Source organism: Sphaerodactylus townsendi, linkage group LG15 (assembly GCF_021028975.2).
Source record: "Sphaerodactylus townsendi isolate TG3544 linkage group LG15, MPM_Stown_v2.3, whole genome shotgun sequence".
Taxonomy (NCBI): domain Eukaryota; kingdom Metazoa; phylum Chordata; class Lepidosauria; order Squamata; family Sphaerodactylidae; genus Sphaerodactylus; species Sphaerodactylus townsendi.
In genome coordinates this window covers 32,568,761-32,595,414 of record NC_059439.1, presented here as the reverse complement: position 1 = coordinate 32,595,414, position 26,654 = coordinate 32,568,761, and the positions used below count along the sequence as shown (strand labels likewise).

General features: G+C 52.5%; 1 protein-coding gene across 1 annotated transcript; it reads left to right on the top strand.

Annotated features, from left to right (window-relative positions):
• Positions 1-1,580: 1,580 nt before the first annotated feature.
• FBXL19 (F-box and leucine rich repeat protein 19) lies at positions 1,581-26,453 on the top strand. Its single transcript, XM_048517023.1, is given in 9 exon segments — positions 1,581-3,107; positions 14,952-15,156; positions 16,372-16,515; positions 16,630-16,716; positions 18,969-19,184; positions 20,850-20,882; positions 22,294-22,434; positions 25,681-26,082; positions 26,084-26,453. Coding segments are annotated over 8 exon segments (1,551 nt in total). The 5' UTR covers positions 1,581-3,107; positions 14,952-14,982; the 3' UTR covers positions 26,438-26,453.
• Positions 26,454-26,654: the final 201 nt, after the last annotated feature.

Here is a 26,654-nt window from a genome sequence, read left to right as displayed (position 1 = left end):
CATAGGAGACTGGACCAAGCCCTGGGGAACCCCCACAGGGGAGCTCCCAGGACTGCAAGCACAAGTCCCCCAACACTGTCTTCTGGAACTGACCCCAGAGATAGGAGAACCACCGCAACAGAGTGCTCCCAACCCCATTCCCTGGAGCTGGTCCAGCAAAATATCGTGGTCTATGGTTTCAAAAGCCGCTGAGACAGTGGTTCTCAACCTGTGGGTCGCAACCCCTTTGGGGGTCGAACAACCCTTTCACAGGGGTCGCCTAAGGCCATCAGAAAACACATATGATACGCCATGCTTCAAGACAACATTTCATTTGTTTGTAATTCGAAATAAATATTTCGCAATATATAATTACAAATTGTTTTTGTGATTAATCACTATGCTTTAATAATGTTCATTTGTCTTTCCCCAGTGTCGCCATCTTGGATCCATGTTCATTTGTCACAATGAAAAGACATCCTGCATATCAGATATTTACATTACGGTTCATAACAGTAGCAAAATTACAGTTATGAAGTTGGAACGGAAATAATTTTATGGTTGGGGGTCACCCCAACCCGAGGAACTGTATTAAAGGGTCGAAGAATTAGGAAGGTTGAGAACCACTGCGCTGAGAGAAAGGAGACTCAATAGGGTAGTACTTCCCCCTGTCTCTGTCCTAATAAAGGTTGTCTGCCAGGGCGATCGGCGCCATTTCCGTGCCGTAACCGCACCTGAAACCAGATTGACAAACACCCATTGGCAGTAAATATCCAACAATTGGCAACACTGAACCAAATCACCAAAAACCAGATTGGAAACATGCGGAATCTATTGCTGTGTCACTGTAGTGTGGGATTTGTATCCTTTCGTCATGTACTCCTGTTTTCTCAGTTTTCTATCTGTTTTTAAACCCAAAACTGCTGATCTTGTGTAAAGCTGATGTTTTAAATACTGTCTAAGTAGTAGCAAGTTAGGCAGGGGAGGGGTCTGTTTGCAGTTCTGTCGGGAGGCTTTTTAAGGAAAGGGGGTTTCTGCTTCATTTAGCCTCATTTGCTGGGAGGGGGTGATAATAAAATATTTCATTTCCCACAATGCAGTTTGACTGCCCCCCACCCAGCCACCCAAGCCACAGTAGCTGCGGTCTCTTTGAGGCCAATCATCAAAACATTGAAGAAAAATCCTGTCACAGAGCCTGAGAAAACTACAATTCCCATGAAGCACCACGCCTCAGCGTCTGTCTTAAATGGAGTCTAAACATGCCCCTCTGGGTAAGCCGGGCACAACACGCTGAGTCGACGGGGCGGCAAAACTACCCTTCCCAAGCTTCCTTGCGGCCGCAGCCTCCTGCTGCCATCTTCACTGTAGTCCAAACATCTCTCTTCAGGCCTTAGCGACCAACGAACCCAAGGCGTTGTGGAGAGGCTGCCGAACTACAACTCCCGCGTTGCACCGCGCGGCGGTTTCGGAAGCCATTTTCCATGTAGTCCAAACCTTTCCCTGGTGCCTATAGTGCCGGATGTGTCCGGCCAGGTCGAAAACACTACGGCTCCCATCGGCCCTTGCGCGGCAATGGTCCCTTTTGGGCTTCCTGGGGCCGCCATGATGGTTTTTTTGTGTGTATGTGTGAGTGAATGTGGTGTGTGTATCAGTATGTTGTGAGTGAGTGTGAAAGGGAAGGAGGAAGAGGAGAGGATGAGAGAAGCAGGGCGAGGGGGCTCCGCCAGCACCGTGGGGCCCAGCTCTCTCCCCTCTGAGGGGCCGTGGGGGGGCCCGAACCCCGCTCCCAGATTGGCAGATTTGGAGGGGGGCGGGTGGGTTTAAAGCCCTCCCTTATGTGGGGGGAGGGGCAGCTGGGCAGCTTAGAGCCCCCTTGAGGAAAGGTGTGTGGGGGGGGCACTAGACCCCCCTCCTCTAAATTGTAAGTGGGGGGGGGGGCTTGCCTTTTTGCACCGAGGCAAGGGGAAGCTTGGAGGGCCCCACCCCACTGCATAAGCACGGGAATTTTGCACGGTTAACACCTTCCCCCTTTCCTTCTTTGGCGCGGGGGGGGGGAGGTTGCTAAGGAGCGGGCTGGGTTTCGGGGGAGGGAGGCGAGAGATGCCCCCCCTCCATTAAAAAGAAGGTCTGAGCAGGATTTGGGGAGGGAGGGGGAAGAGGAAAGGCAGCCTCCTCCTCGGCCCTTTAGATCCCCCCCCCCTCTGCTCCCAAGTGAATGGAGTTATTAGAGTAACCAGCCAAGAAGGGGCGAAGTCCCCCCCCCCCACCCTCCTCTTCTTCCTCCTCCTCCAGCCAGCCCAAAGAGTGGGGAGTGGGCTTCGCGAGGGGAGTGGTCTGCCTACATTTGAAAAGGGGAGGGTGGGTGCTCGGGCAATTGAGGAAAATCTCAGTGGTGGGCAGAAGAGGAGGAGGAGTCAGGAGGGAAAGGGGGGTGACTAGAGGTTGCAGCGCGCATAGGCAATGCCAGGGCTCCGTCCAGAACTAGGGGTGCCGGCGATCCCCCAGTAGGCGTGCGGGGCGGCAGGGTCTCTTCGTCCCCTCCTGAAACCATCTGGGCCAGAGGGCTGCCTTCCCACCCGCCATCCCCTGCTTTTCTCCCAAGGGCAAGGAAGCAAAGAGTGAAGGGTAAAACAGGAGAAGGGGGCGCGGGTGTGGGGGGCACAGCTGCCATGGATCTGGAATAGCCTCTCTGGGGGAGATCGGCCCACCCGTCATCCTCTGGTCCTGCCCCCCATATTGGCAGTGGGGGGGCGACGAAGACACACGCACGCACGAATCCTTCAGCAACTGGCTGGATCTCTTCTGCCCCCCCACCCCACCATGACAACAAACCCAGCACTAGAATCGCCACCTACCCCATGGCCACACAGCAGGTGAGTACCCCATCTCTCCCCTAAACCCTTCGTGATTTTAAAAGGGGGGGGTTTCCCCGACCACCTCCCATCTCCTCCCAATCTCAGGCACCTTTGGCTGGTTCTTCTCTGGGATGTGTGTAGATGCTTGTGTGTGTGTGTGCGTGTGTGTTTTGTGTGTGTAGCGATTGTAAAAGACAGCTAGCATCTTTTTTTCTTCCCGAGACTGCTGATGGGTAAGGAAGACTCTCCGGTGGTTGGATGCGCTTCCCGAAGGTAAGTTTGGCTCTTCTCCTTCGCTTGGCAAAAGAGTGTTGTGGAGAGATAAATCCTCGCTTCCCCCCCCCTCTCCCCCCAGAATCAAACTCTTGCTCTTCTCCTCTCCCCCCCCCCACCAGATTTCCCAATCCGAAATCAGTTCTCTCCCTAGTCCACATTATGCTTTGGGAGGACTGGCACAAAAAGGACCCTTTCCCCCCCAAACGTGTGTCTGTGTGTGTAAGGTAGATTGTGTGGACGCATACGGTGTGGGAACGCAGCACAACAACTCGGTTGCAGGGAAGGGGGAGGGCTCAGGCAGATTGCAAGAATGTGTCTGTTGGGGAGGGGGGGTGGAGCACCGGTGCTTACCCCCCCCCAGCTCAAAATGCAAGATATGCGATTGTGCACCCTCCTCGCTTTGCCATTCCTCTCCTCTGCCTCCTTTGTTTTGTTTTCTTGGACATTCTTCCCTTCCCATCCTGTGTTTTGTCACCTTGGGTTGGATGATTTGGGTTTTCCTTTTCCCCCCAAAAAAAGAGGGAAGGGGGGAAAAAACCCTGCTCCGAAATGCACCTTTCGGCCAGGTGGATTGGAACAGGATAGGTCACCTCCGGGTGAGCTGAAACGGAGAGATGGGGAAAGGGGAGCCTTGGAGTGGGATGTACGTGTGGGGGGACAAGCGTGGAACCAAAGTTTCTCCTCTCCGATTTCCCGGGGAAGGAATTACTGGCCGTAAAAGCCTCTTGCCTCTGTGTGTGTTTCTCATGTTTTAACCCCGGGGGTGGGAGGGAGAGGGGATGGGCCGTGTCAGCCGATTTCAAGGGGGGGCCCGATCGAGGACGGCTCCAGCTCTGCCCCTCCAAGAGCGGCAGGACCCAAAGGGGTCTGCTGGAAGGTCTTGCCCCTGAGAGCTGCCCGTGTTTAAAAGGCTTTCAAAGGGAGTGTGGTGGTGGTGGGGGGAGCGCAGGAGATGTGTCAAGACAGACTGCAGATGGCGGAGAGGATTCCGAGGGATCTGGATCCGCGGATCCAGGCTGAGGCACGTGGGATCCCTCGCCAGGACGGGACCTGTCAGCTCCGAGGCCAGACTGGGGCACGATGAGGTATCGGAGCCAAGTTCTCGCTTGGAGGATCCTTGGGGCTGCATGCTTGGGAGAGAGAAGACGGAGAGGCAGAGAAGGCAGGGGAGCAAGATTGGGAGAGGATATACCAAGTGGGAGAACAGGATTTTCCATGGGGGTGGGTGGGTTTGTGCATGCATGCATTATGTGGACAAAATGTTAATGGCAGGGGGGCAAAGAGACGAAGCTGTAGAGGCCACCCCTTCTAACCCTCTCTCTGTTTTGTCCCAGCCTGATTTCCCCCCAGAACTGTCACCCATGATGTGGAAATTTCGCAAATAAAGGATATTTTGGGGGGAGGGGGGCAGAGAATGTCAAAATGTTCTGGGTGCCTGCACGCTTTTGGTGTTGTCGGGGATTGGAAATATTCTCTGTAGCCAACAGACCCTTCACTTCGGTTGGAATGAATCCACCCCCTTTGGCCAGGGCTGCCGTAGTAGCACCTCCTTGAATTTTCTCAACGTGACCTGCTGTGTTCACGAAGCCCTTTGGCTTACATTGTAGGTCTTGCTTCCCATCCGAGGAGGAGATTTTGCCTTTACTTGCCTTCCGCCTCCCCTCTCCCATTACACTTCTCTGGTCCTCTCCTACCGTTGGTTGAAAGTGAGGATTGCGCTAGAATATGCCTGAAACACACGGCTGCTGCAGAGATTGGCAGCTGCCCTTTCCCTCTCCTTCCCTTCCTTCTGCTGGAGTTTTTGGTCGAACTGACCTGTGGTCCGAAGACAGGAAGGCCCACGTTTCCCTGCACTCTATAGCTGGCTGTCGATGACAGAAAGTTGTGATTCCACGAGGCAAGGAACTTTCTGCCACACAACCTGTGGGGACGGCTTGATTTGATACTGCACGTTCAAAGTCCTGTCTCGTTCAGTTGTAGATTTTGGTTGCGGAGGACACCTGGTTGCACCCACATTGACTCTTCGATTGTAAGTGCCTCGGGGCAGAGCCTTTCGCCACCCCACTTCTCCCTTGTGTTACTCTGTAAACTACCCTGTATAGATCGATGGGTACGTTCAGAACAATTTCGCATTAGTCAAACAAGGGTTGCACTTTCTCTTTGGACTTTCCTTTTAGCCTTTCCTGCGCGAGCCTTTCCGTTTGTCGCCTGTCCCTCTCAGGGTCCTCCCTCCCTCATGGTGCCCTCTTTTCCTCCACTGTCCCATCCCACCTTCATGGGGCTCTTCAATCCTCAGAACTGTGGTAAAGAGGATAGGATATGAGTCCTCTACTTCCCTAAGGGGTTGCTTCCTGAACTAAGGCATCTCTTCTTTCCTTCCTGCCTGGGTACTGGAACGTCCCTAAAGGCATCCTCCTAATCAGCCCCAGTCCCACCCTCCAGCCTTGCCTTCACCACCTGGACAAGAGGTTGGAGTATAACCCCCTATAACAGTGATGGCGAACCTTTTGGAGACCGAGTGCCCAAACTGCAACCCAAAACCCACTTATTTATTGCAAAGTGCCAACATGGCACTTTAACCTGAATACTGAGGTTTTAGTTTAGAAAAAATGGTTGGCTCTGAGGCGTGCGTTACTCGGGAGTAAGCTTGGTGGTAGTTGTTGGCTTTGCTTTGAAGCAACCATGCAACTCTTCCAACGGGTGAATCACAACCCTAGAAGAGTTTACTCAGAAGCAAGCCCCATTGCCAGCAACCGAGCTTACTCCCAGGTAAAGGATCGCGCTTTAGTCCTTTGCTTGAAAATCAGTGGGGTTTAACAGCGCTTTTTAACAGGGTTACCTATACTGCTTCTGCAAAACTAGGTCTTAGGTTTAATGCTAATAATCTAGCCCAGTGGCCCAGGCCAGCCTAGATGTGTGTGTGTGTGTGTGTGGCGGGGGGCGATTTTCCCCCCATGATGAACTCTGTTTGTGCGTGCCCGCAGAGAGGGCTCTGAGTGCCACCTCTGGCACCTGTGCCATAGGTTCGCCATCACTACCCTATAACTTGCCTTCTTCAACCTGGCCAGCACTCTTCCTGGCCTCCTACCTGTAGTATTTCTGCCGGGCCATTGCTTTTCTTGGTGCTCCACTGGCCAGGGATCCCGGGCCTTGGCGGTCTCTGCCGGGCAGTTGTTGGAGGTAGCAGAGGCTGCGTCCCTAACAGCCAAGGGCTCTGCCAAGATTCCTCTTCCTCCTGCTGCTCCGAGCCATCTTCCTCCGGGCGGGGGTCTTCACCAGGTGAGTGGGGAGGAGGCGGGGGCTCGTGCGTGCCAGACCTGGTGGCAATTTCACTCCACTCAGCTGAGAGGCCGCTGGGCCTGGTGGAAGCCACAAGGACGGCGTGGGAGCGGGGTCACTTCCATGAGGCTTAGAGACAGCTTCTACTCTAGAGCTGTGGCGATGCTGAACTCCGGGGCTTCGTGTTGATGTGTTTGGGGCTGTGTAGGGATGGGTGGAGGAAGGGGAAAGTGAGGATGGGGCATGAGTCTGGAATTGTGTGCATCGAGGAATGCTGCTGTAAATTTTCGTTGTGCGTGCACAATGACAATAAATGCTTATGCTTATGAGCCCCAGACCACAACTTCATCCTTTTGTTTTCTCTTTTAGCGTTCCTTTGCACTTTGGAAGACTGTTCCAATGAAAATTCTCGCTATTACTTTGCTTGAACAATAAATACAAGCCTTGGATGCTGGAAAACGCCCTTGGTCAGTGACTTCCCTTTACTCCTTTCTTTGGTAGCTGTGGATTGTTCTCTGTTCTACTTCTCCCAAAAAAAAAACCTCAGCACTGTTTGCTTTGTTGGTCTCTGTAGGATGCTCCTTTGCATGTGTGGGTTGGCTTTTTAAGAATAGGGAACTCCTGGTTCCCAAGGTCTGAATTTGCGTTGCTGATTTTATTTTTGCGTCCATTTCATTCTTCACGCAGCAGCGTTGCAAAGGGGCTGGAACAAGCTGGAACGGGGTCCAGAGGAGGGCAACCAAAATGGTAAAAGGCTTGGAATCCATGCCGTACGAGGAGAGGCTTAGGGAACTGAGGAAGTTTTGTTTGATGAAGAGAGGGTTAAGAGGTGACATGATAGCCATGTTTAGATATTTGAAGGGATGTCACGTTGGTGAGGGAGCAAGCTTGTTTTCTGCTGCTCCAGAGACTAGGGCCAGGAGTCATGGGTTCAAGGGGAAGGAAAAGAGATTCCACCTAAACATCAGGAAGAATTTTCTGACCGTCAGGGCTGTTCGACAGTGGAATGCACGGCCTCGGAGTGTGGTGGAGTCTCCTTCTTTGGAGGCTTTTAAACAGAGGCTGGATGGCCATCTGTCAGGAGTGCTTTGATCGTGTGTTCCTGCATGGCAGGGGGTTGGACTTGATGGCCCTTGGGGTCTCTTCCAACTCTAAGATTCTATGATTCCTGATAAGAATGAAAAATTCAGTTTCTTTACAATTATTATTAAATCACGATGGTGATTGGAGTCAGACTTGTCTTTCTCTGTGGTGTGTGGAACTGCATTTTTTTTTTTGGCCTGATAATAGCCTCGAAAAGCATGAAACGTTTTCCTCATGTCCTGTCCCCACGCCCTAGTTGCTTGGAGGGAGTACTCTCCACATGAAATCTGTACCCGTCTTGTCATTTTAAAGCAGCAGATTCTTGACGATAGTTATCAGAAAGTGACATGGAGCAGAACTCTCTTTATTTAAAGACTTTGCCTCCATCTAGGACTCGTGTTTGTCTCTCTCCCTTGGCTTTTCCCTCTTGCTGCATCTGGTTCGGGGAAAGCGGTCTGCCTTCTTGTGGTCTCTTTTCCTGCCTACACTGGCTTATGGAACTCACATCCTAGTCAGTTTGGGACACCGGTAATTAACATGGCCGTAGATAGGGGTGTCTTTTGTAACTTCAATGCAAGGAGGAGTCGGAAGAGTCAGAGCAACAAGGTTCTGTCCTTTGGTTTTAACCCAACAGACCCCATTGAACCCCATTACAATCCAATGTAGTGGTTCAGAGCAGGTGCACTCTAATCTGGAGAACCAGGTTGGATTCCCCGCTCTGCCACTTGAGCTGTGGAGGCTCGTCTGGTGAACTAGATTAGCTTGTGCTAATAAATCCAACTCTTCTTCTTCTAGGAGCAGCAGTGGCGTAGGAGGTTAAGAGCTCGTGTATCTAATCTAGAGGAACCGGGTTTGATTCCCAGCTCTGCCGCCTGAGCTGTGGAGGCTTATCTGGGGAATTCAGATTAGCCTGTACACTCCCACACATGCCAGCTGGGTGACCTTGGGCTAGTCACAGCTTCTTAGAGCTCTCTCAGCCCCACCTACCTCACAGGGTATTTGTTGTGAGGGGGGAAAGGCAAGGAGATTGTAAGCCCCTTTGAGTCTCCTGCAGGAGAGAAAGGGGGGATATAAATCCAAACTCTTCTTCTTCTTCTTCTCCTCCTCCTCTCTTTCTCTCTTGTATGTTGCTATCAGGGGCCAGGTAGATTGGCAACTGCCTTGCCAGAGAGATTGGCAGTTTTTCATTTCTTAGCTATCAGCGCTTGAATCCGAGTGAAAGCCGGTCACCCATGGTAGGGGGAAGGGGCTTGAACTCACACCTCTCTTGCCATTCCAGCCCCTCAGTCAGAAGACAGGAAGTCATTTCCTTCGGACATCACTTTCCTCTCCTTGTTCCAGAGGTCGTACGTGACCCGCTGCTTTGTGTTTGAACAAAGTGAACAGGTCGTCCACATGAGAGCCATGTGCCTTCCCCCCCCTTATGATCTTCTCTGGACGGACCTTAACTCCTTAGAGTTAAGTGGGTGACCTCTGGCCCCTAAAAAGGGCCTTTTTGGTGCTGGCCCCCAACAGGGGAATTCCTTCCCCAATGAGATTCGCCTGGCACCAGAAGCCAGGCTAAGCGTTTTCAAAAAGTATTTAATGTTTTGGTTTTTTGCCCTCAAGCCGCAGGGTTTTCAAGAGGTGGTCAGAAGTGGTTTGCCATTGCCTGCCTCTACGTTGCGACTCTGAACTTCCTTGGGGGGGACTCCTATCCAAATACTTCCCACCCTGCTCAGCTTTACTAACTGCCCATTATTGGTGTTCGTGCTTCTGCGTCCTGTCCTTATTTAGCTGCCTTTTAATGTATGCTTCGTTTTTAATGGTCTACTATTGATGATTGCAGTTTATAATTAAAACATAAGCTGGCTTGAAGGGTGTTATAGCAGAAGGGTGGGATGGAAGGATTTTTGAAAAGAAATAAACTGTGGCCGCTAAGTTGGCAGATTTTTGTTGGTTTCAGAAAAGTTGCACTGAGGAGAGAAAAAAAGGAAAGGCAGTGCGTTCTTGTAATTTTCTCTCTCCTCAGGCGTGAGCGCCGTGGAAAGGGGATTTAGCTGCATTCTGTTTCTTGCTGCTGCTGTATCAGTTCTTCCAGAGTGACTTGTGATCCTGTGCAAGTATAGAAGTTGGTTGGTTATGTGTGCAGAACCTGGTGTCCCCAAAGCTGGGGGCAAACCTGAGCAGAGTGTCTGGGGCGCGCGGCAGCATCTTTCACCTTTCTCGGCATGGTGTAGTGGTTAAGAGCAGGTGTCTTCTAATCTGGAGAACCAGGTTTGATTCCCCACTCCTCCACTGGAGTGGCAGAGGCGTATCTGGTGAACCAGATGTGTTTCCGCACTCCCGCATTCTTGCTGGGTGACCTTAGGCTAGTCACAGTTCTTCGGACCTCTCTCAGCCCCACCTACCTCAGCAGGTGTCTGTTGTGGGGAGAGGAAAGGAAAGGAGCTTGTAAGCCTCCTTTAGTCTCCTTACAGGAGAGAAAGGTGGAGTATAAATCCAAACTCTTCTTCTTCTTAGTCCAGTCCCTGCACATCAGCCGCTGTAATTCCAAAAGTTAGTTATGAAGAGCCAGAGCGGACCAGAGGATTTTCGCTCAGCGTTGTCCCCCGCTTGGCTGTTAACGTTGCCAGTGGCCCAGGGAGGAAATGAACGGAGCTGCTGTTCTATCTTTGTTTATTAATATGATTTTAAGCAACTCCTGCTTGTACTTCATTAACCCCCGTCGGAACAACAGGAGAGGAGTCGACCTTCCCGCCCCCCTATGCCAGGAAGCAGAGTTTTTAATTTATTCATTAGGAGCTTATTTTCTTTTGTGAGTTGTGTTTGGTTAACTCCATTGCACAGTGGTTCGCTGGAGAGACTCTCTCGCTGTGTCCTCGGCACACCGACGTTCTAAGTTAGAAGGATTCCTGATTGCTATGCAACATTTCTCCGTAGTGTAATGGGTTTCCCGAGAGAGCCGTAAAATATAATGTGGGAAAAAAAGTGTGCTAGAACGCGGAGCATTACAGGAGTGCAGGTTGGATCTGAAGTTAGCCTTCTGCGAGCGAGAAGAGTCGTCATGTCCTTCCTTGTGCATTTTGTACATTGAGCACTTAGAGCATGGCCCCGTCCTGGTTGTGCGGCGGAGTTTCAGTCGGCGGAGTTTTATGAGTCAGACGAGCATCCTAGAAGCCTGTGGCCCGTGGCATCTCAGCCCAGTTCCGTGCCCTTTGCGGCCGATCCCGTCTGGTCGGGTTGGTAAAATGTGTCTAGCAGGTAATGAATTCCTCTCTGCGGGACGACGTAATTCCGGCCATTTAAAAAGCAGCGGTCGTGAGATCCCTCTCAAAGAAGAAGGCATCCCTAGACTCAAATGGTCTAAATCAGTGATGGCGAACCTTTTAGAGACCGAGTGCCGGGGGTGGAGCAATGGGAAACTGCGACCGGGGCATGCGTGCGCTCTGGGCCCTTGCCACGCCCCGTCTGCCCCCACCCTGTCCTGGAACGCCCCAAAACACCCCCACCACACCCCCGGAATGCCCTCGCCATGCCCTTGCAGGGGCGTGCACCCAGTGCATTGCACACCCCTTGTCCCCTTGGCGCTACGCCACTGCAGAGTGCTCACAAAAAGGGCTCTGAGTGCCACCTCTGGCACGCGTGCCATAGGTTCGCCACCACTGGTCTAAATGAATGATCCAGTGGCCAGGAAGCCATTCTTGAGTGGCTGAGGACTACTCGGCTTCAAGTGGTCTTGGAGGAGACTGATGATAGTTAGACCTGTTTTAATGTGGAACCAGGCCTGGTTTGGGGAGAAAAACAGCCCTTGTGCTGAGGGGCCAATTGGGCTTAGCTTTATGCCCTGTGCTGTTTAACATCTGCAGGTGGATGTGAGGGCGATCTGGCTGCGACATCTGTCACTCCATTGATCGCCAGGGTTGATTCGGCTGACTAGGCGGGTGTCCCCTACCTCCCTCACCGCTCCATGTGCGTCCCTCCTGAAGCTGCGCGCTCGGTGGAAGAGGACGACCATCCCAGATAGGAGTGTACCGTTCTTCAGTCAAGGGTATACGATAGCTGCGCTCCCCTGCTAGAACCTCCAAACAACATCTGCAGGGAAACGCTGGGAGTGATTTCCAGAGATTTGGAAGGAGGTTCCAATCCTGTGCCGAAAGCTGTGTTTATCCTTACTGGTTCACCAGTGGCACTTCTGCCTTGTTGGTTTTTGCTGGCCTTCATCCACCCTGTTGCCTTCTCTAGGACCGTCCAGCAGCAAGGACCAAAGAGTCAGCCTGTCTTTGGGGAGGCATTCCTCCAAAGGAGAATCTCTGTCGCTTGACAGCACCGCTGTATCTTGGCCTGCGACCGGACACTCAGGTCCCCTTCGTGACACCTGGTGCCTTTTATCAGCTTCGGCTGATACGTTCCTTGGGAAGTGTGATCCAGCCACGGTGGATGCAGCCAGGCTAGATTGCTATAATGCGCTTTGCATGAGGCTGCCTATCTGGAAATGTCGTCCAGCTCAAAAGGTTGCAGCAACGCGGCTCTCGCAGGCTGGATAGAGGGATCGCATCACCCCTGTGCTGAAAGATGGCCGGCGGGCACCTGTCTGCTTCTGGGTAGAATTCAGACCACTTAAGAACATAAGAACATAAGAACAAGCCAGCTGGATCAGACCAGAGTCCATCTAGTCCAGCTCTCTGCTACTCGCAGTGGCCCACCAGGTGCCTTTGGGAGCTCACGTGCAGGATGTGAAAGCAATGGCCTTCTGCTGCTGCTCCTGAGCACCTGGTCTGCTAAGGCATTTGCAATCTGAGATCAAGGAGGATCAAGATTGGTAGCCATAGATCGACTTCTCCTCCATAAATCTGTCCAAGCCCCTTTTAAAGGTAATCCAAGCCCCTTTTAAAGCTTGTTCTTGTTTGGAAGAACTTGTTCTTACTTTGGAAGGTCTGAAATGATGTGGATTGTCACCCAATCCTCCCATCTTGTCCAGTCTGCGGATCCCGACCCTTTTCGCAAGCCTCGTTCTCTGGGCCTTTGGAGGTGCGGCATCTCCAGTGAAACGCGTTTCCCCTTTACAGTCTCCTGGTGCCCATCTTGCTATCTTTTAGGGTCTCCTTACTCAGACTTTTAATGAAGGGTCTCCGCCTTTTGGGGCTGTTGTTACGGTCTCCCTCTGGGGCGTTCTGTAGAACTAAGGCTTTTCGTAGCTTGTTTTTTTTTAATTAAATAACGGGTTTCACGGCACTTCAGGACTGACCGTTGTTAGAGTGTTTTTTATTGTTTTAACACGCTGTTTTGTTCCGGCGAGCCATCTCGATCAGCCAGGTGTATTTCTAAAATAAATAAATGCAGACGCAAAGTGCCAACCACACCAAAGTGCTGTCTGTTCTTTTCGATCCGGGGATCCATTGCCCAAGCTCCCCGTCTTTTGGCAGAGCATTCTCTGCTCATGGAACAAATGGGAATCCTCAGCCCAGCCCAGGTTCCTGCCGCAAGAGCAGGAAGGCACGGATTCCAGGTGATCCGAGACAAAGTCATCTGTGGAAAAAAGGTGAGGAGTGGAATTGGGCTGTATCGGTAGGGTTCTGGGCTGTATCAATTGGAGTATAGTGTCTAGATCGAGGGATGTAATTGTATCTCTCTACTCTGCATTGATTAGACCTCACCTGGAATACTGTGCCCAGTTCTGGGCACTACAGTTCAAGAAGGATATTGACAAGCTGGAACGGGTCCAGAGGAGGGCAACCAAAATGGTGAGAGGTCTGGAATCCATGCCCCGTGAGGAGAGACTTAGGGATGTTTAGTTTGGTAAAGAGAAGGTTAAGAGGTGACATGATAGCCATGTAGACAGATGAAAGGATGTCATGTTGGTGAGGGAGCAAGCTTGTTTTCTGCGGCTCCAGAGACTAGGACCAGGAGTCGTGGGTTCAAGGAAAAGAGAATCCACCTAAACAAACTTCTTGACAGTCAGGGCTGTTCGACAGTGGAATGCACGACCTCGGAGAGTGGTGGAGTCTCCTTCTTTGGAAATTTTAAAGAAAGGCTGGATGGCCATCTGAAAGGAGTGTTTTATTGTGTGTTTCTGCATGGCAGGTGGATTGGACTTGATGGCTCTTGTGGTCTCTTCCAACTTTATGATTCTAACTCCCGTGACTGCTGAAACAAAAACCCAGCACCAACCCGAAAGTTCTTGAAGTGGGTGAGATTTTTCATGCGGCCTAGAATATAGTCCTGCAGTTACCCCTTTTGGGGTACCCAACCAGAATGTCAGCCCCACAGTCTAGATGTGTGGGTCCTCTGTCTACTCAGTTTGCTGCATGTTTTAGTTCAGTGGTGGCGAACCTACGGCACGCGTGCCAGAGGTGGCATTCAGAGCCCTCTCTGTGGGCACGCGCACACGGAGTTCGTCATGTGGGGGGTGCGGAAAATCGCACACACACACACATATCTAGGCTGGCCTTGCTTCTGAGTAAACCCTCCTAGGGTCGTGATTCACCCATTCGAGCCAACCGGTTTTTTAAAAACTAAAACCTCAATATTCAGGTTAAATTGCCATGTTGCCGTGTTGCGATAAATACATGGGTTTTGGGTTGCAATTTGGGCACTCAGTCTCAAAAAGATTCGCCATCACTGTTCTAGTTGTTTTATGCCGGTGGGTGACCTGAGTCGCCATCTGCCAGCGCTGGAGGTGGAACAGAACTCCAGAACCCTGGCAAACAGTCCCATTTGAGATGACTCAGGTGTGTATCTCTCCTTCCATTTAAACCCGATCTGCTTTTCCCTGAGCTGGTCTCCACGGCTTTTGTACTGTATATTTAATTTCTCCGATCTTTGTCTAAGAACAGGCCGGGCGTTTAAAGGGACAAAAACAGCCCACTTGGCCATTTCTCATTTTGAATTTAGCAATTCCATCTATAGGGTTGTTTTTTTTCCTGGTCCCCAAATTGGTTGATTCTTTTGGCTCTTGATTCGCAAAGGGAGCAGCAGTGGCGTAGCGGCTAAGAGCAGGTGCACTCTGATCTGGAAGAACCGGGTTTGATTCCCAGCTCTGCCGCCTGAGCTGTGGAGGCTTATCTGGGGAATTCAGATTAGCCTGTGCACTCCCACACATGCCAGCTGGGTGACCTTAGGCTAGTCACAGCTTTCCGGAGCTCTCTCAGCCCCACCTACCTCACAGGGTGTTTGCTGTGAGGGGGGGAAGGGCAAGGAGACTGTAAGCCCCTTTGAGTCTCCTATAGGAAAGAAAGGGGGGATATAAATCCAAACTCCTCCTCCTCCTCTTCTTCTTCTCCTCCTCCTCTCTTTATGATAACATGTTTTCCTCCGCAGCTTTCTCGTGATATTTTTGATGCGCGTCGTGCACTCAGGAACGTTCCCCCTGCAGAAGTGGTGGTTGTCATGTCTGTTCCTTTTCAGTTCACCCTCTGCAGGCAGCCAGCGTTCCCCTTTGCAGCCGTCGCAGCCCTCAACAACTCGTTTATTATCTTCTGTCTCCTCCTCTCCCTGCAGCCCTGCTAGTAGCTGAGGCGGGACGTAGCCAATGTCGTCCAGCAAAGGGGCGGGGGCTGGAGCTCGCCGGCGGCGGACGCGGTGCCGGAAGTGTAAAGCTTGCCTGCGATCGGAGTGCGGGGAGTGCCACTTCTGCAAGGACATGAAGAAATTCGGGGGGCCCGGGCGCATGAAGCAGTCGTGCCTCCAGAGGCAGTGCACGGCGGTAAGGGAGAAGGCCGGCTGGGCTGGTGGATACGGGGGGTGGGTGGGTGTAGGACGCTTGTCATTTTGGTTCAAAGTTTCTAGTCCTCATTGTTGCAAAGACATTCCTGCTTCAAGATCTCCGGTGAGTTGCTGCTGTTCAGGAAAGTCGCTGATTGGCCACATTTTTCCTAATCGAATATGAATCCAGCAGTGGTGTAGTGGTTAAGAGCAGGTGCGCTGTAATCCGAAGGAACCGGGTTTGATTCCCCACTCTGCCACTTGAGCTGTGGAGGCTTATCTGGTGAACCAGATTAGCCTGTGCACTCCAACATGTGCCAGCTGGGTGACCTTGGGCTAGTCACAGTTCTTTGGAGCTCTCTCAGCCCCACCTACCTCACAGGGTATTTGTTGTTGGGGCGGGGGGAAGGGAAAGGAGATTATAAGCCCCTTTGAGTCTCTAAGCCCAACTCTTCTTCTGGAGAACCGGATTTGATGGCCCTTGGGGTCTCTTCCAACTCCACGGTTCTATGATTCCCTCAACCTGTCTATATCGCAAGGTGTCTGTTGAGGAGAGGAGAGCCGAAGGCAATTGTCGGCTGCTTTGAGACTCCTTAATCATAGTGAAAAGCAGGGTATAAACACGAGCTCTCCTTCCTGAGGAGCCCTGGGCTTTTGACCAGAAGCAGAGGTTTTTGTTAAGAACATAAGAACATAAGAAAGAGCCTGCTGGATTAGACCAGAGTCCATCTAGTCCAGCACTCTGCTACTCGCAGTGACCCACCAGGTGCCTTTGGGAGCTCACCTGCAGGATGTGAAAGCAATGGGCTGCTGCTGCTCCCGCTCCCAAGCACCTGGTCTGCTCAGGCATTTGCCATCTCAGATCAGGGAGGATCAAGATTGGTAACCATCATAGATCGACTTCTCCATAAATCTGTCCAAGCCCCTTTTAAAGCTTTCCAGGTTAGCGGCCATCACCACCTCCTGCGGCAGCATATTCCAAACACTGATCACACGCTGCGTGAAGAAATGTTTCCTTTTATTAGTCCTAATTCTTCCCCCAGCATTTTCAATGGATGCCCCCTGGTTCTAGTATCGTGAGGATTTAGTATTGTTACTTCCTGTACGAATCTGTTTTCGAGGCGTCTCCTAGGCTGTGAGTTCTGCGCAGGGGAATGTCTCCGTCCAGTAGCTCCCTGGGATCTCCCTGCTGACCTCCGACCCTCTCTCGTTGCAGCCAGTTCTACCTCACACAGCTGTGTGCCTGGTGTGTGGGGAGGCTGGGAAAGAAGACACAGTGGAGGGCGAAGAGGAGAAGTTCAACCTGTCACTCATGGAATGTACCATCTGCAACGAGATTGTGCATCCAGGCTGCTTAAAGGTGAGGGGATGGGGGGGGGCAGGATTCGGGGCAGGGAGGGGAGCGAGGCAACCCAGCTAATCCCCCCCCCCCCACACACACACACGTAATCTGTCCCGGCCCTTCTCTTTGCAGATGGGAAGAGCCGAAGGTGTCATAAACAACGAAATCCCGAACTGCTGGGAATGTCCCAAGTGTAAGAGAGAAGGCAAATCGATGAAAGTACGTGTTTCGGAGTGCTGTGAGGGGCGGGCGGGCGGGGAGGTCTTGACAGTAAACGGGGTGACGGCCATTTGCTGTTCAGCAGGGGGCAGTCTTGCACAGAAACCTGCATGATGTATTGCAGGGGTAGGAAACCTAACACTCAAAGAGCCATTTGGACCCGTTTTCCACGGGAAAAGACAACACTTGGAGCCGCAAATAATTTTTGACATTTCAAATAAAGATAACACTATACATATAGGGGTTTTTTTAACCTTTTACTCCGCTCATTCTGGAGGAAGCTGCGATGGGTGCGCGCACCGCTGCTACCTGCAGTGGGCGGAGCAAGGGATGAAGCTTCGGCAGCCATTGAGCCTTGCTGGCCAGCCGGCTGAAAACTTATCCCCTCTCCAACGGGGCGGGCGAGAGGGGAAGCCCGTGGCGCGGCCCAGCCAACCGTGGGCAGTTGGTGCGCCCGCCCTGGGGCCAACGGCTCGGCTCGTGGAGCCACAGTGCAAGGGCAGAAGAGCAGCATGCGGCTCTCGAGCCACAGGTTCCCTACCCCTGGTGTATTGGTTAAGAGCAGGTGGATTCTAATCTGGAGAACTGGGTTTGATTCCCCATTCCTCCATCTGAGTGACGGAGGCTTATCTGGTGAACCATATGGGTACTGAAGTAAATTAGGCTGGAGTACTGATGGGCCTTTTTGGGCCAGCGTGGTGTAGTGGTTAAGAGCAGGTGGATTCTGACCAGGAGAACCGGGTTTGATTCCCCACTCCTCCACCTGAGTGGCGGAGGCTTATCTGGTGAACCAGATGGGTTTCCACAGTCCTCCCTGCTGGGTAACCTTGGGCCAGTCACAGTTCTCTCAGGACTCTCTCAGCCCCACCTACCTCACAAGATGTCTGTTGTGGGGGGAGGGAGGGAAAGGAGCTCGTCAGCCACTTTGAGTCTCTTTTCAGAAGAGAAAGGTGGGGTATAAATCCAAACTACTCTTCTTCTGTGAGCACAAGCACACCAAAGTGCGCGTGTGATTTCCAAAGACCCCTTTGGGTCTTTGACGCCCCGAATTCCCAGGTAGACAGCTTCTGCCTCGAGGCACCGTGCAATCGAACGGCCGGCTGCGTGCTCGAACAGCTGTCGTCATGGTGGCGTAACAAGCTATCTTGGCAAGCACGTTTCCTCAAATATGGGGAGGGGTGCCTAACTCCTCCCACAGCTGCCCCTTTCCTCGTGCAGTTGAAAAACAAAAGGGAAGCAATTTTGGGGAGGAGTGCATTTGCAGGGGCAAACCGGCGGACGGGGAAAGGGTTGCGTTACCCGTCCCCGCAGGAGCATTATGCAGAACCGAAGGTTTGTTATAACATGTTGCTCCACCCTAAAAGCTACAGTTATCTGGCTTGCCATCTACCATCTTGCAAACCCGGCTTAATTATTCCATACTCAGAGGAAAACATTATTTTAATGAACGTATTACACAATCTCGAGTGGTCATTCAGGTATCGCGTTGGCTCGTGCCCAGGGCAGCCTTCCTTCTTGCTCTGTTCGGGTTACCATCTTTGTTTCATGTCTGTTCCCCCCCCCCCCCAAAAAAAACCCTGCCTATTAAGTTCCTCTGCTTGGCCCCTCTGCTGTCATGGGACTCCACGTTCAAGAAGCCGTAGGGGATGTGGTTAGACGAGGGCTACCATGCCTGCTCAGCCCACCTGCAAACTCCGCGATGGTGGGCATGTAGCAACCTGGCCCTAAAAAGATCCGGCTGGCCTCTACAAGGGCCAGGGCCTTTACAGCCCTGGCCCCTACCTGGTGAAACAGGCTCCCTAAGGAGACCAGGGCCCCGTGGGACCTACAGAGTTTCCGCCGGGCCTTCAAAACGGACCTGTTCCGCCAGGCTTTTGGCCAGCCGGGATAACCATCAGACCCCCATATCATCTAGGCCAGTGGTGGTGAGCCTTTGTCATCTAGGCCAGTGGTGGTGAACACGGCCAATTGGCAGGGGCTGATGGGAATTGTAGTCCGTAACATCTGGAGTGCCAAAGGTTCGCCACCACAGATCTAGGCCTCCCGTGGGTGGGGTTGGGAGAATGAAGTCGCCATACTTGTGTACAATTGTTGAGCTGGGAACTTTAATCCATTGTTTTTATTGTTTTTATTGCATGATTGATATGAAAATGTTGTATACCGCCCTGAGCCTCCGGGGGAGGGGGGTTTAAAAATGTAATAAATAAATCAATAAACCTCGCCGGTCCCCGCCTGCCATCTTGTGCTCTCAGGACTCGGGCGATGGCACGGGGAAGCGGCGGTCGGACAACGGCGAGGAGGGGGTCCGGTGGAAGCTGACGGACGAGCCCGCTCAGAACAAGAAGAAGTTGGCCCCGCCCACCCCCCTGCCCCAGCTGTCCGCCGAGGAGAGCCAAGTCCAAGCCGGAATCCACAAGCGCAAGAAGGAGAAGGAGCTGCCGCCCCTGGACACGGGACCCAAGAAAAAGGTGGGCGGCTCGCCGGGGAAAGGGCTTCGTGCCATTCACTGAGCTGGGGAGAAATCCCTCCTTTCAGCATGGGGTCGTGGTTAAGAGCAGGTGCGCTCTAATCTGGAGAACCGGGTTTGATTTCCCCGCTCTGCCGCTTGAGCTGCGGAGGCCTATCTGGTGAACCAGACTGGCTTGTGCACTCCAGCACATGCCAGCTGGGTGACCTTGAGTTGGTCACAGTTCTTTGGAGCTCTCTCAGCCTCACAGGGTGTTCGTTGTGAGGGAGGAAGGGAAAGGAGGTTGTGAGCCCCTTCGAGTCTCCTTACAGGAGAGAAAGGGGGGGGGGGGATATAAATCCAAACTCCTCTTCTTCTTTCTGTCTACTTTGTGTCACTCCTTTTCCCTAGGGAGCCCAGGTGTCCCAGATTCCACTTTCACTTCCTTCCAGTTTTTACCCTGGTTGGACCTCGGACTACCCGTCCCTAGTTCTTCTACCTTCTCGACTTGTCACTGAGAGTGGGACTCGGGAATCCTGGCCCCTTGACTCACACGCCATGGGTCTCCAACATAAGGCCATGGGGCCCACAGGCACCTTTCCTAGTGCCCTCCAAGAGTTTGTAGGAAGCAGGCGGTGCCAAATGGCGTTTTTGCCCGGCAAGACTCCCAACTGGCCATTGGAGAGTCGGTCGGCTGTGCAGAATGTTCAAAGCGCTGTGCATTTTTATTTAAATTCATTCCACGTCCACTCTCCGCCACAAGATTGTGGTGTAGGAGCAGCAGTGGCGCAGGAGGTTAAGAGCTCGTGTATCTAATCTGGAGGAACCGGGTTTGATTCCCCGCTCTGCCGCCTGAGCTGTGGAGGCTTATCTGGGGAATTCAGATGAGCCTGTACACTCCCACACATGCCAGCTGGGTGACCTTGGGCTAGTCACAGCTTCCTGGAGCTCTCTCAGCCCCACCCACCTCACAGGGTGTTTGTTGTGAGGGGGGAAGGGCAAGGAGATTGTCAGCCCCTTTGAGTCTCCTGCAGGAGAGAAAGGGGGGGTATAAATCCAAACTCTTCTTCTTCTCTTTGCATTCATTGTCATTCGGAAGAGGCTGATGGCTTGCCCACTGCTTGCCGCCTCTCCTGCGAAGGAGAAGTCCTTTCCGCATTTCCCACTTGTAGCTCTCCTTGCCTCCTTCCTTTCTAGCATTCAGGAGGGGGCCCCTGAGCCCCTCCCAGACAGGTTAGAGCAGCCATTCTCAACCAGGGTACCATGGTACCCTGGGGTGCCGTGAGCATGTCCCAGGGGTACCGTGGCAACACTACCGCCCCTCCCCCCTCATTTTTGTGGTGTCTCCCACCGGCCCCAGCAAGGACATGGAGCTGGCCCATGGGGCAGGGCCTGCCACAAGGTCAGCAGCCACTACCACCCCCAGTGCTTCTCTTCACCCTGGGAGGGGAAAGTGGGTGGTGTGGCAAGCAGGGGCAATGGGAGGGAAAGGTGGAGGGTGGCGACAGGGGTACCGTGAGATATGAAGAGTGAGGTCAAGGGTACCCTGACCTCGGAAAGGTTGGGAAACACTGGGTTAGAGAAAAGATCTAGTGCTCCTTAGCTCCTGGGATCCTTCTGTTTAGACGCTTTGGCTCAATGGTTCCACCACTTTTGTGTGTGTGTGTTTTTGTTTTCTCTCTTTCAGTTAAAAGGCACACGGGAAAAGCATTTGAAAAAGGTGAGCCCATTAGCTGTTTCCGCCTGGGTTTTTTTTGTGGTGGTGGGAAGAGGGTGACCCGCAGTTGGGAAGATCAGTCTTGGGGGGCCACTGGAGGAGAGGGGGCCTCCAAGGTAGAAGAAATTAGGTCGAGCGATCAGCCGAAGTTGCTTTATTGTGCCACAATGCTCTGTTTCATGAAGGGGCTTTTGGTCCACCCTCTCTATGGCAGTCTGCTCAGAAAGGCAGTGCCTTGCTTTGATCTCAGGCAAAGAAATTGATCTCCCAACACCCTAGCATTGCCAGGGATTGACCCTTGGGCACAGAAGCCTTGGGCTTGAGCAGCGGCCTTTCCCTTGCTTGTCTATGTTCATAGAATCATAGAGTTGGAAGAGACCACCAGGGCCATCAAGTCCAATCCCCTGCCATGCAGGAACACACAATCAGAGCACTCCTGACAGATGTTCATCCAACCTCTGTTGAAAAACCTCCAAAGAAGTAGACTCCACCACTCTCCGAGGCAGTGAATTCCACTGTCAAATTCAGTTAATATATTTGTTTTCCTCCAGAGGGCAGCACATGTCTGGACCTGAAGTATAACTGTTAAAACTGTTAAAACTGTTAAAAACCTGTTAAAAACCTTAAATAGAAAACAGAAGCAGGAAGGTGGCAGACAATCTGGGGCTTTTCTGCTCAAGATTTGCCACCTTTCGAAGCAGCCTGGATTCTTGAGTCCAGATCTACACACAGGGCTCATAGAATCACAGAGTTGGAAGAGACCCATCAAGGGCAATCAAGTCCAATCCACCTGCCATGGAGGAACACACAATCAAAGCGCTCCTGACAGATGGCCATCCAGCCTCTCTTTCAAAACCTCCAAAGAAGGAGACTCCACCACACTCTGAGCCCAAAATTGGCAGCCAGGGCAAACACTGAAATTGCCCCCCCCCCCCCCCAAATTGCACCCTGGGGACAAATGGAATAAAATGGTGCCCTCAACTTGCCTGCCTGCCGCTTATTTCCTCACCTGCCACTCATTCACCTGCCACTCACCACCCACCTGGGGAGGGGCGAAGGGAAAGGTTGTCTTCAACCTGGTGGGCGAGCAAGTGGCTAGTAGGCAGGAGTGCAGAAGGAGGCGGTGGTGGCGGCAGCCAGTGCAAAGCAGCTCTCATGGGGAGGAGGGGCAGCCAAATGCACCCCCCCATATGACACTCGCAAGTGGCGCCTGGGCCATCGACCCCCTCTGTGCCCCCCTGATATGCCACTGATCTCTGGGATTTGCTTTACTAATACAGTTCCTTGATGGACCCTGCAGGTATAAAACGCTTCTCTCTGGATGTTTCTTTTCTTTCTTTAAGCTCCTTTTCTATCGGAAATGGGCTTGTATTTCTCCACCGTTGCCTCAATCAGGTTTTGTTTCTCCTTCCAGGCCAGCGATCAGCCCCCTGATGGGAACAAGTTGCAATCGATGCAGACCTGGAGCCGCACGGGCAGCGGGGACTTCGAGGTGAAGGGCACCATCTCCCACCCATCCATCCACCTGAACCAGATCACGGCCAGCGACTTGGAGGTGAGGGGCGAGGAAGAGAAGGCCTTTTCAGTTCAGAAATGGGACGAGTCAGGGGGAAAGGCCGTGGTTGGGGTTTGTTTATTTCTTTTATTCAATTTACACGCCACCCCCTCCACAAGGCCTCAGAGCAGCTGACAACAATAGGTGGCATATAAAAATTCAATTCAATGAACAATTAAAACAATTAAAGAGAGAGCGGACAGAGAACTTTTATCCCTGTCTCCAAATAGTAGAGCTCAAGGGCATCCAATAAAGCTAATGGTCAGTAAACTCAAACTGGACAAAATGAAACACTTCTTTATGCAATGAGTGATTAAAACATTGGACGATATAGTGCCAGAGGATATAGTGATAGCCACAGGCACAGACAGTTTTTAAAATGATTTAAAGCAGATTCGTGGAGGATAAGACTATCAAGGGCTATCAGCAATGGCAACTAAAGGGAATCTCCACTTTCAGACAGTGCCAGGAGGCCGTATTCAGGGAAGGCTTCAGTTTCTATGTCTTGTTGGCCATCATAGAATCATAAAGTTGGAAGAGACCTCAAGGGCCATCAAGTCCAATCCTCCTGCCATGCAGGAACACACAAAGCACGCCTGACAAATGGCCATCCAGCCTCCATACTTGCCCACAGTGGTCGAATGGGTTCATAAGGGACGTTTGGTGGTCCTTCAGGACCAGCGAAGGCAAGAAGCAGAGGTGATTTGCCATTGCCTTCCTCTGCTCGGTCTTCCTTGGAAGTCTCCCATCCAAAGATCATAGAATCATAGAGTTGGAAGAGACCCCAAGGGCCATCAAGTCTGACCCCCTGCCATGCAGGAACACACAATCAAAGCACTCCTGACAGATAACCATCCAGCCTCTCTTTAATAACCTCCAAAGAAGGATACTCCACCACACTCCGAGGTAGTGCATTCCACTGTCGGACAGCCCTTATGGACAGGAATTTTTTCCTAATGTTGAGGTGGATTCTCTTTTCCTTCCCCTTGAACCCGTTACTCCAGGTTCTAGTCCAGTGGTGGCAAACCGTTGGCACTCCAAATGTTATGGGCTACAATTCCCATCAGCCCCTGCCAATTGGCCATGCTGGCAGGGGCTGATGGGAATTGTAGTCCATAACATCTGGAGCGCCAAAGGTTCGCCACCACGGTCCTAGTCTCTGGAGCCACAGAAAACAGGCTTGCTCCCTCACCAACATGACACCCTTTCAAATATCTAAACAGGGCTATCATGTCACCTCTTGTCACGCCAACTGTTGGCCACTGTCTCAGACAGGATCCTGGCCTGGATGGACCCCCGGTCTGATCCAGCAGGGCTCTTCTTGGGGTAGAGGTCAGCCGTTGGAAGCCTTTGGGACAAATCAGGCATTTGCTCCATCACCTTTCCGGGCAGCCGAAAGAGGGGTCAGCAATCAGGACATCCCTTGGTGGGGAAGTGGGAGGGGTCAGCATCTGAGCCAGTGAGGAACAGAAGATGGGCGCTCGTTTTCTGAAAAGATGGACGGGGGGGTCCCTGCCTGAAAATTTCTCAGCCGTGTCACAAAACTGCCCTCCCTGAAATTCTCAGTGAGAAGCTGCTGGAAACCTGTTTCCAGCTGGTTTCTGCTTGTGTGGGAGTGCCTTTCAAAGCGATTCATGCATGTCTGTCGTGGCTCTCTTTAGCCACCAGGTGGGGCTAGCCACGTCAAATGAAGAATATTTCGGGAATGGCTACTTTTCAAGGAAAGGCACGGTGAGGGCTCCCGCGTTCCTCCGTTCCTTGGTACCCTTTTGGATGATTTTTATACGTATGCATGCAAAGGTGTGCTATAGGGGCAAGCACGGAGGAAGCTTAAGTTTCACTGCAAGAAATCCTGTGGCTGTGGGATACTTTTAAGTTTCAGCATCTCCCACTGGACAAGCTGGCTTAGATCAGGGGTCTTCAAACTATGGCCCTCCAGATGTTCATGGACTACAATTCCCATCAGCCCCTGCCAGCATGGCCAAGTGGTAGGGCTCATGGGAATTGTAGTCTATGAACATCTGGAGGGCCATAGTTTGAAGACCCCTGGCTTAGATCCTATAGAAGTGGTGGCGAACCTTTGGCACTCCAGATGTTATGGACTTCAATTCCCATCAGCCCCTGCCAGCATGGCCTATTGGCCATAACATCTGGAGTGCCAAAGGTTCGCCACCACGGTCCTATAGGGTACCTGCAGAGAGCTTACGGAGCAGGGCTTCATTGCCCCCCCACGGGAATGAATGGCTGAAACTCTGTTTCCGGGGTCAGGGCACCCTCATGGTCACTGCAGGAGGAAAAAAGGTGGGTGTTTGCATGAGGAGGAGCAATCGGCAAAATATTCCTCCCCATATACAGTGATGCAAGTGGTATTTCAAAGACCACGCTGTCAGATCTAAGCCTGTGGAACTCTTGCCTATTTCACTTCTTGGCCTCACTCTATCCCGGGCCACCCATCTTTACAAAGCCTCATGTCGCTTCTGGGAAACAGACATAAGAACATAAGAACTAGCCTGCTGGATCAGACCAGAGTCCATCTAGTCCAGCTCTCTGCTACTCGCAGTGGCCCACCAGGTGCCTTTGGGAGCTCACAGGCAGGAGGTGAAAGCAATGGCCTTCTGCGGCTGTTGCTCCCGAGCACCTGGACTATTAAGGCCTTTGCAATCTCAGATCAAAGAGGATCAAGATTGGTAGCCATAAATCGACTTCTCCTCCATAAATCTGCCCAAGCCCCTTTTAAAGCTATCCAGGTGAGTGGCCATCACCACCTCCTGTGGCAGCATATTCCAAACACCAATCACCCGTTGTGTGAAGAAGTGTTTCCTTTTATTAGTCCTAATTCTTCCCGGCAGTATTTTCTCAATGGATGCCCCCTGATTCTAGTATTGTGAGAAAGAGAGAAAAATTTCTCTCTGTCAACATTTTCTACCCCATGCATAATTTTGTAGACTTCAATCATATCCCCCCTCAGCCGCCTCCTCTCCAAACTAAAGAGTCCCAAACGCTGAAGCCTCTCCTCACAGGGAAGGTGCTCCAGTCCCTCAATCATCCTTGTTGCCCTTCTCTGCACTTTTTCTATCTCCTCAATATTTCTATCTCCTCAAAAGACCCCGACTTCAGTCAGTTTTGAGGCAAACGGTAATCGCCTGCTGAGGGTTAGGAACTCTTTCTTGTAGAACTTTGCATGCCCCAACTTAGGGTCAGCGATATGGACGTGTCTTAACTCTGCTTCCGTCCTTTCCCCACCAGAAGCCGAAGGTTCCTTCGGGCCCCTTGGAGCCCTCAGCTCAGTCGGACAAGTCGCATCAGCGCGAGAAGCTGGAGCGTTTCAAGCAGATGTGCCAGATGTTGGAGCGGGTCAAGAACAGCAGCAGCTCGAGCTCCAGTTCGGACTCTGACTCCGACACGGACTCTCGGGGCTCCGACGGCTCCAGCGGAGGGGTCTCGAGCCGCGCCGCCTCCCCGGCCACCCGCTCCCAGCGCCTGGCCGCCTTGGGCTTCAGCGCCAGCGAGGAAGAAGAGGAGGAGGAGGAGGAGGAAGAGGAGGAGGAGGAGGAGGGCGGGAGGCGCAATGGCGGCTCGGAGACGGCGCGCAATGGCAAGCAGCCGAAAGCTCGAGGGAACTCTCAGGAGAAAGAGAACAATCACCGGGCCCGGCTCCAGTGCAGGTGGGGGAGCTGAAAGCGAGGCAAGGCAGGCAGGCGGGTGGGCTGCAAGTCGGAGCGGCTCCGCTTGAACGGGCAGACAGGGACTCCGCGATGTGGTGGCTCACCGGACTCAATTCCTCAACTGGCCCCTGGTGCCCTCCCCTCCCAAACCTCTGCTGCAGCTGGAGAGGCACGTGGTCCGACCTCCCCCCGACAGCCCCGAACCCGACTCATTGCCCCTGGACAGCGGCTCTGACCACATCATGCAGAGGGACGTTTGGTTGGCCGTCTTCCAATACCTCAGCTATCGGGAGCTGTGCGTCTGCATGAGGGTGTGCCGGACATGGAGCCGTTGGTGAGTGGCCACGTTGGCCTGAGGAGAAACGAGCCGGTGCCCCCGCGAAGGAGGCACTGTTGGCAAGGCACCCAGGTCGCTGTGAGTTGGTGGAAAAGGCATTTGTCGGACGTGCAGCCCGCGACCCCCTTTGTGGTTTGCGCTTTTGTGACACGTGGCTCTGATCTGCCCTCCGGCCCGAGCCACCCAGAGCAATTTTGCTCGGCCGGCAGCCAAGACGA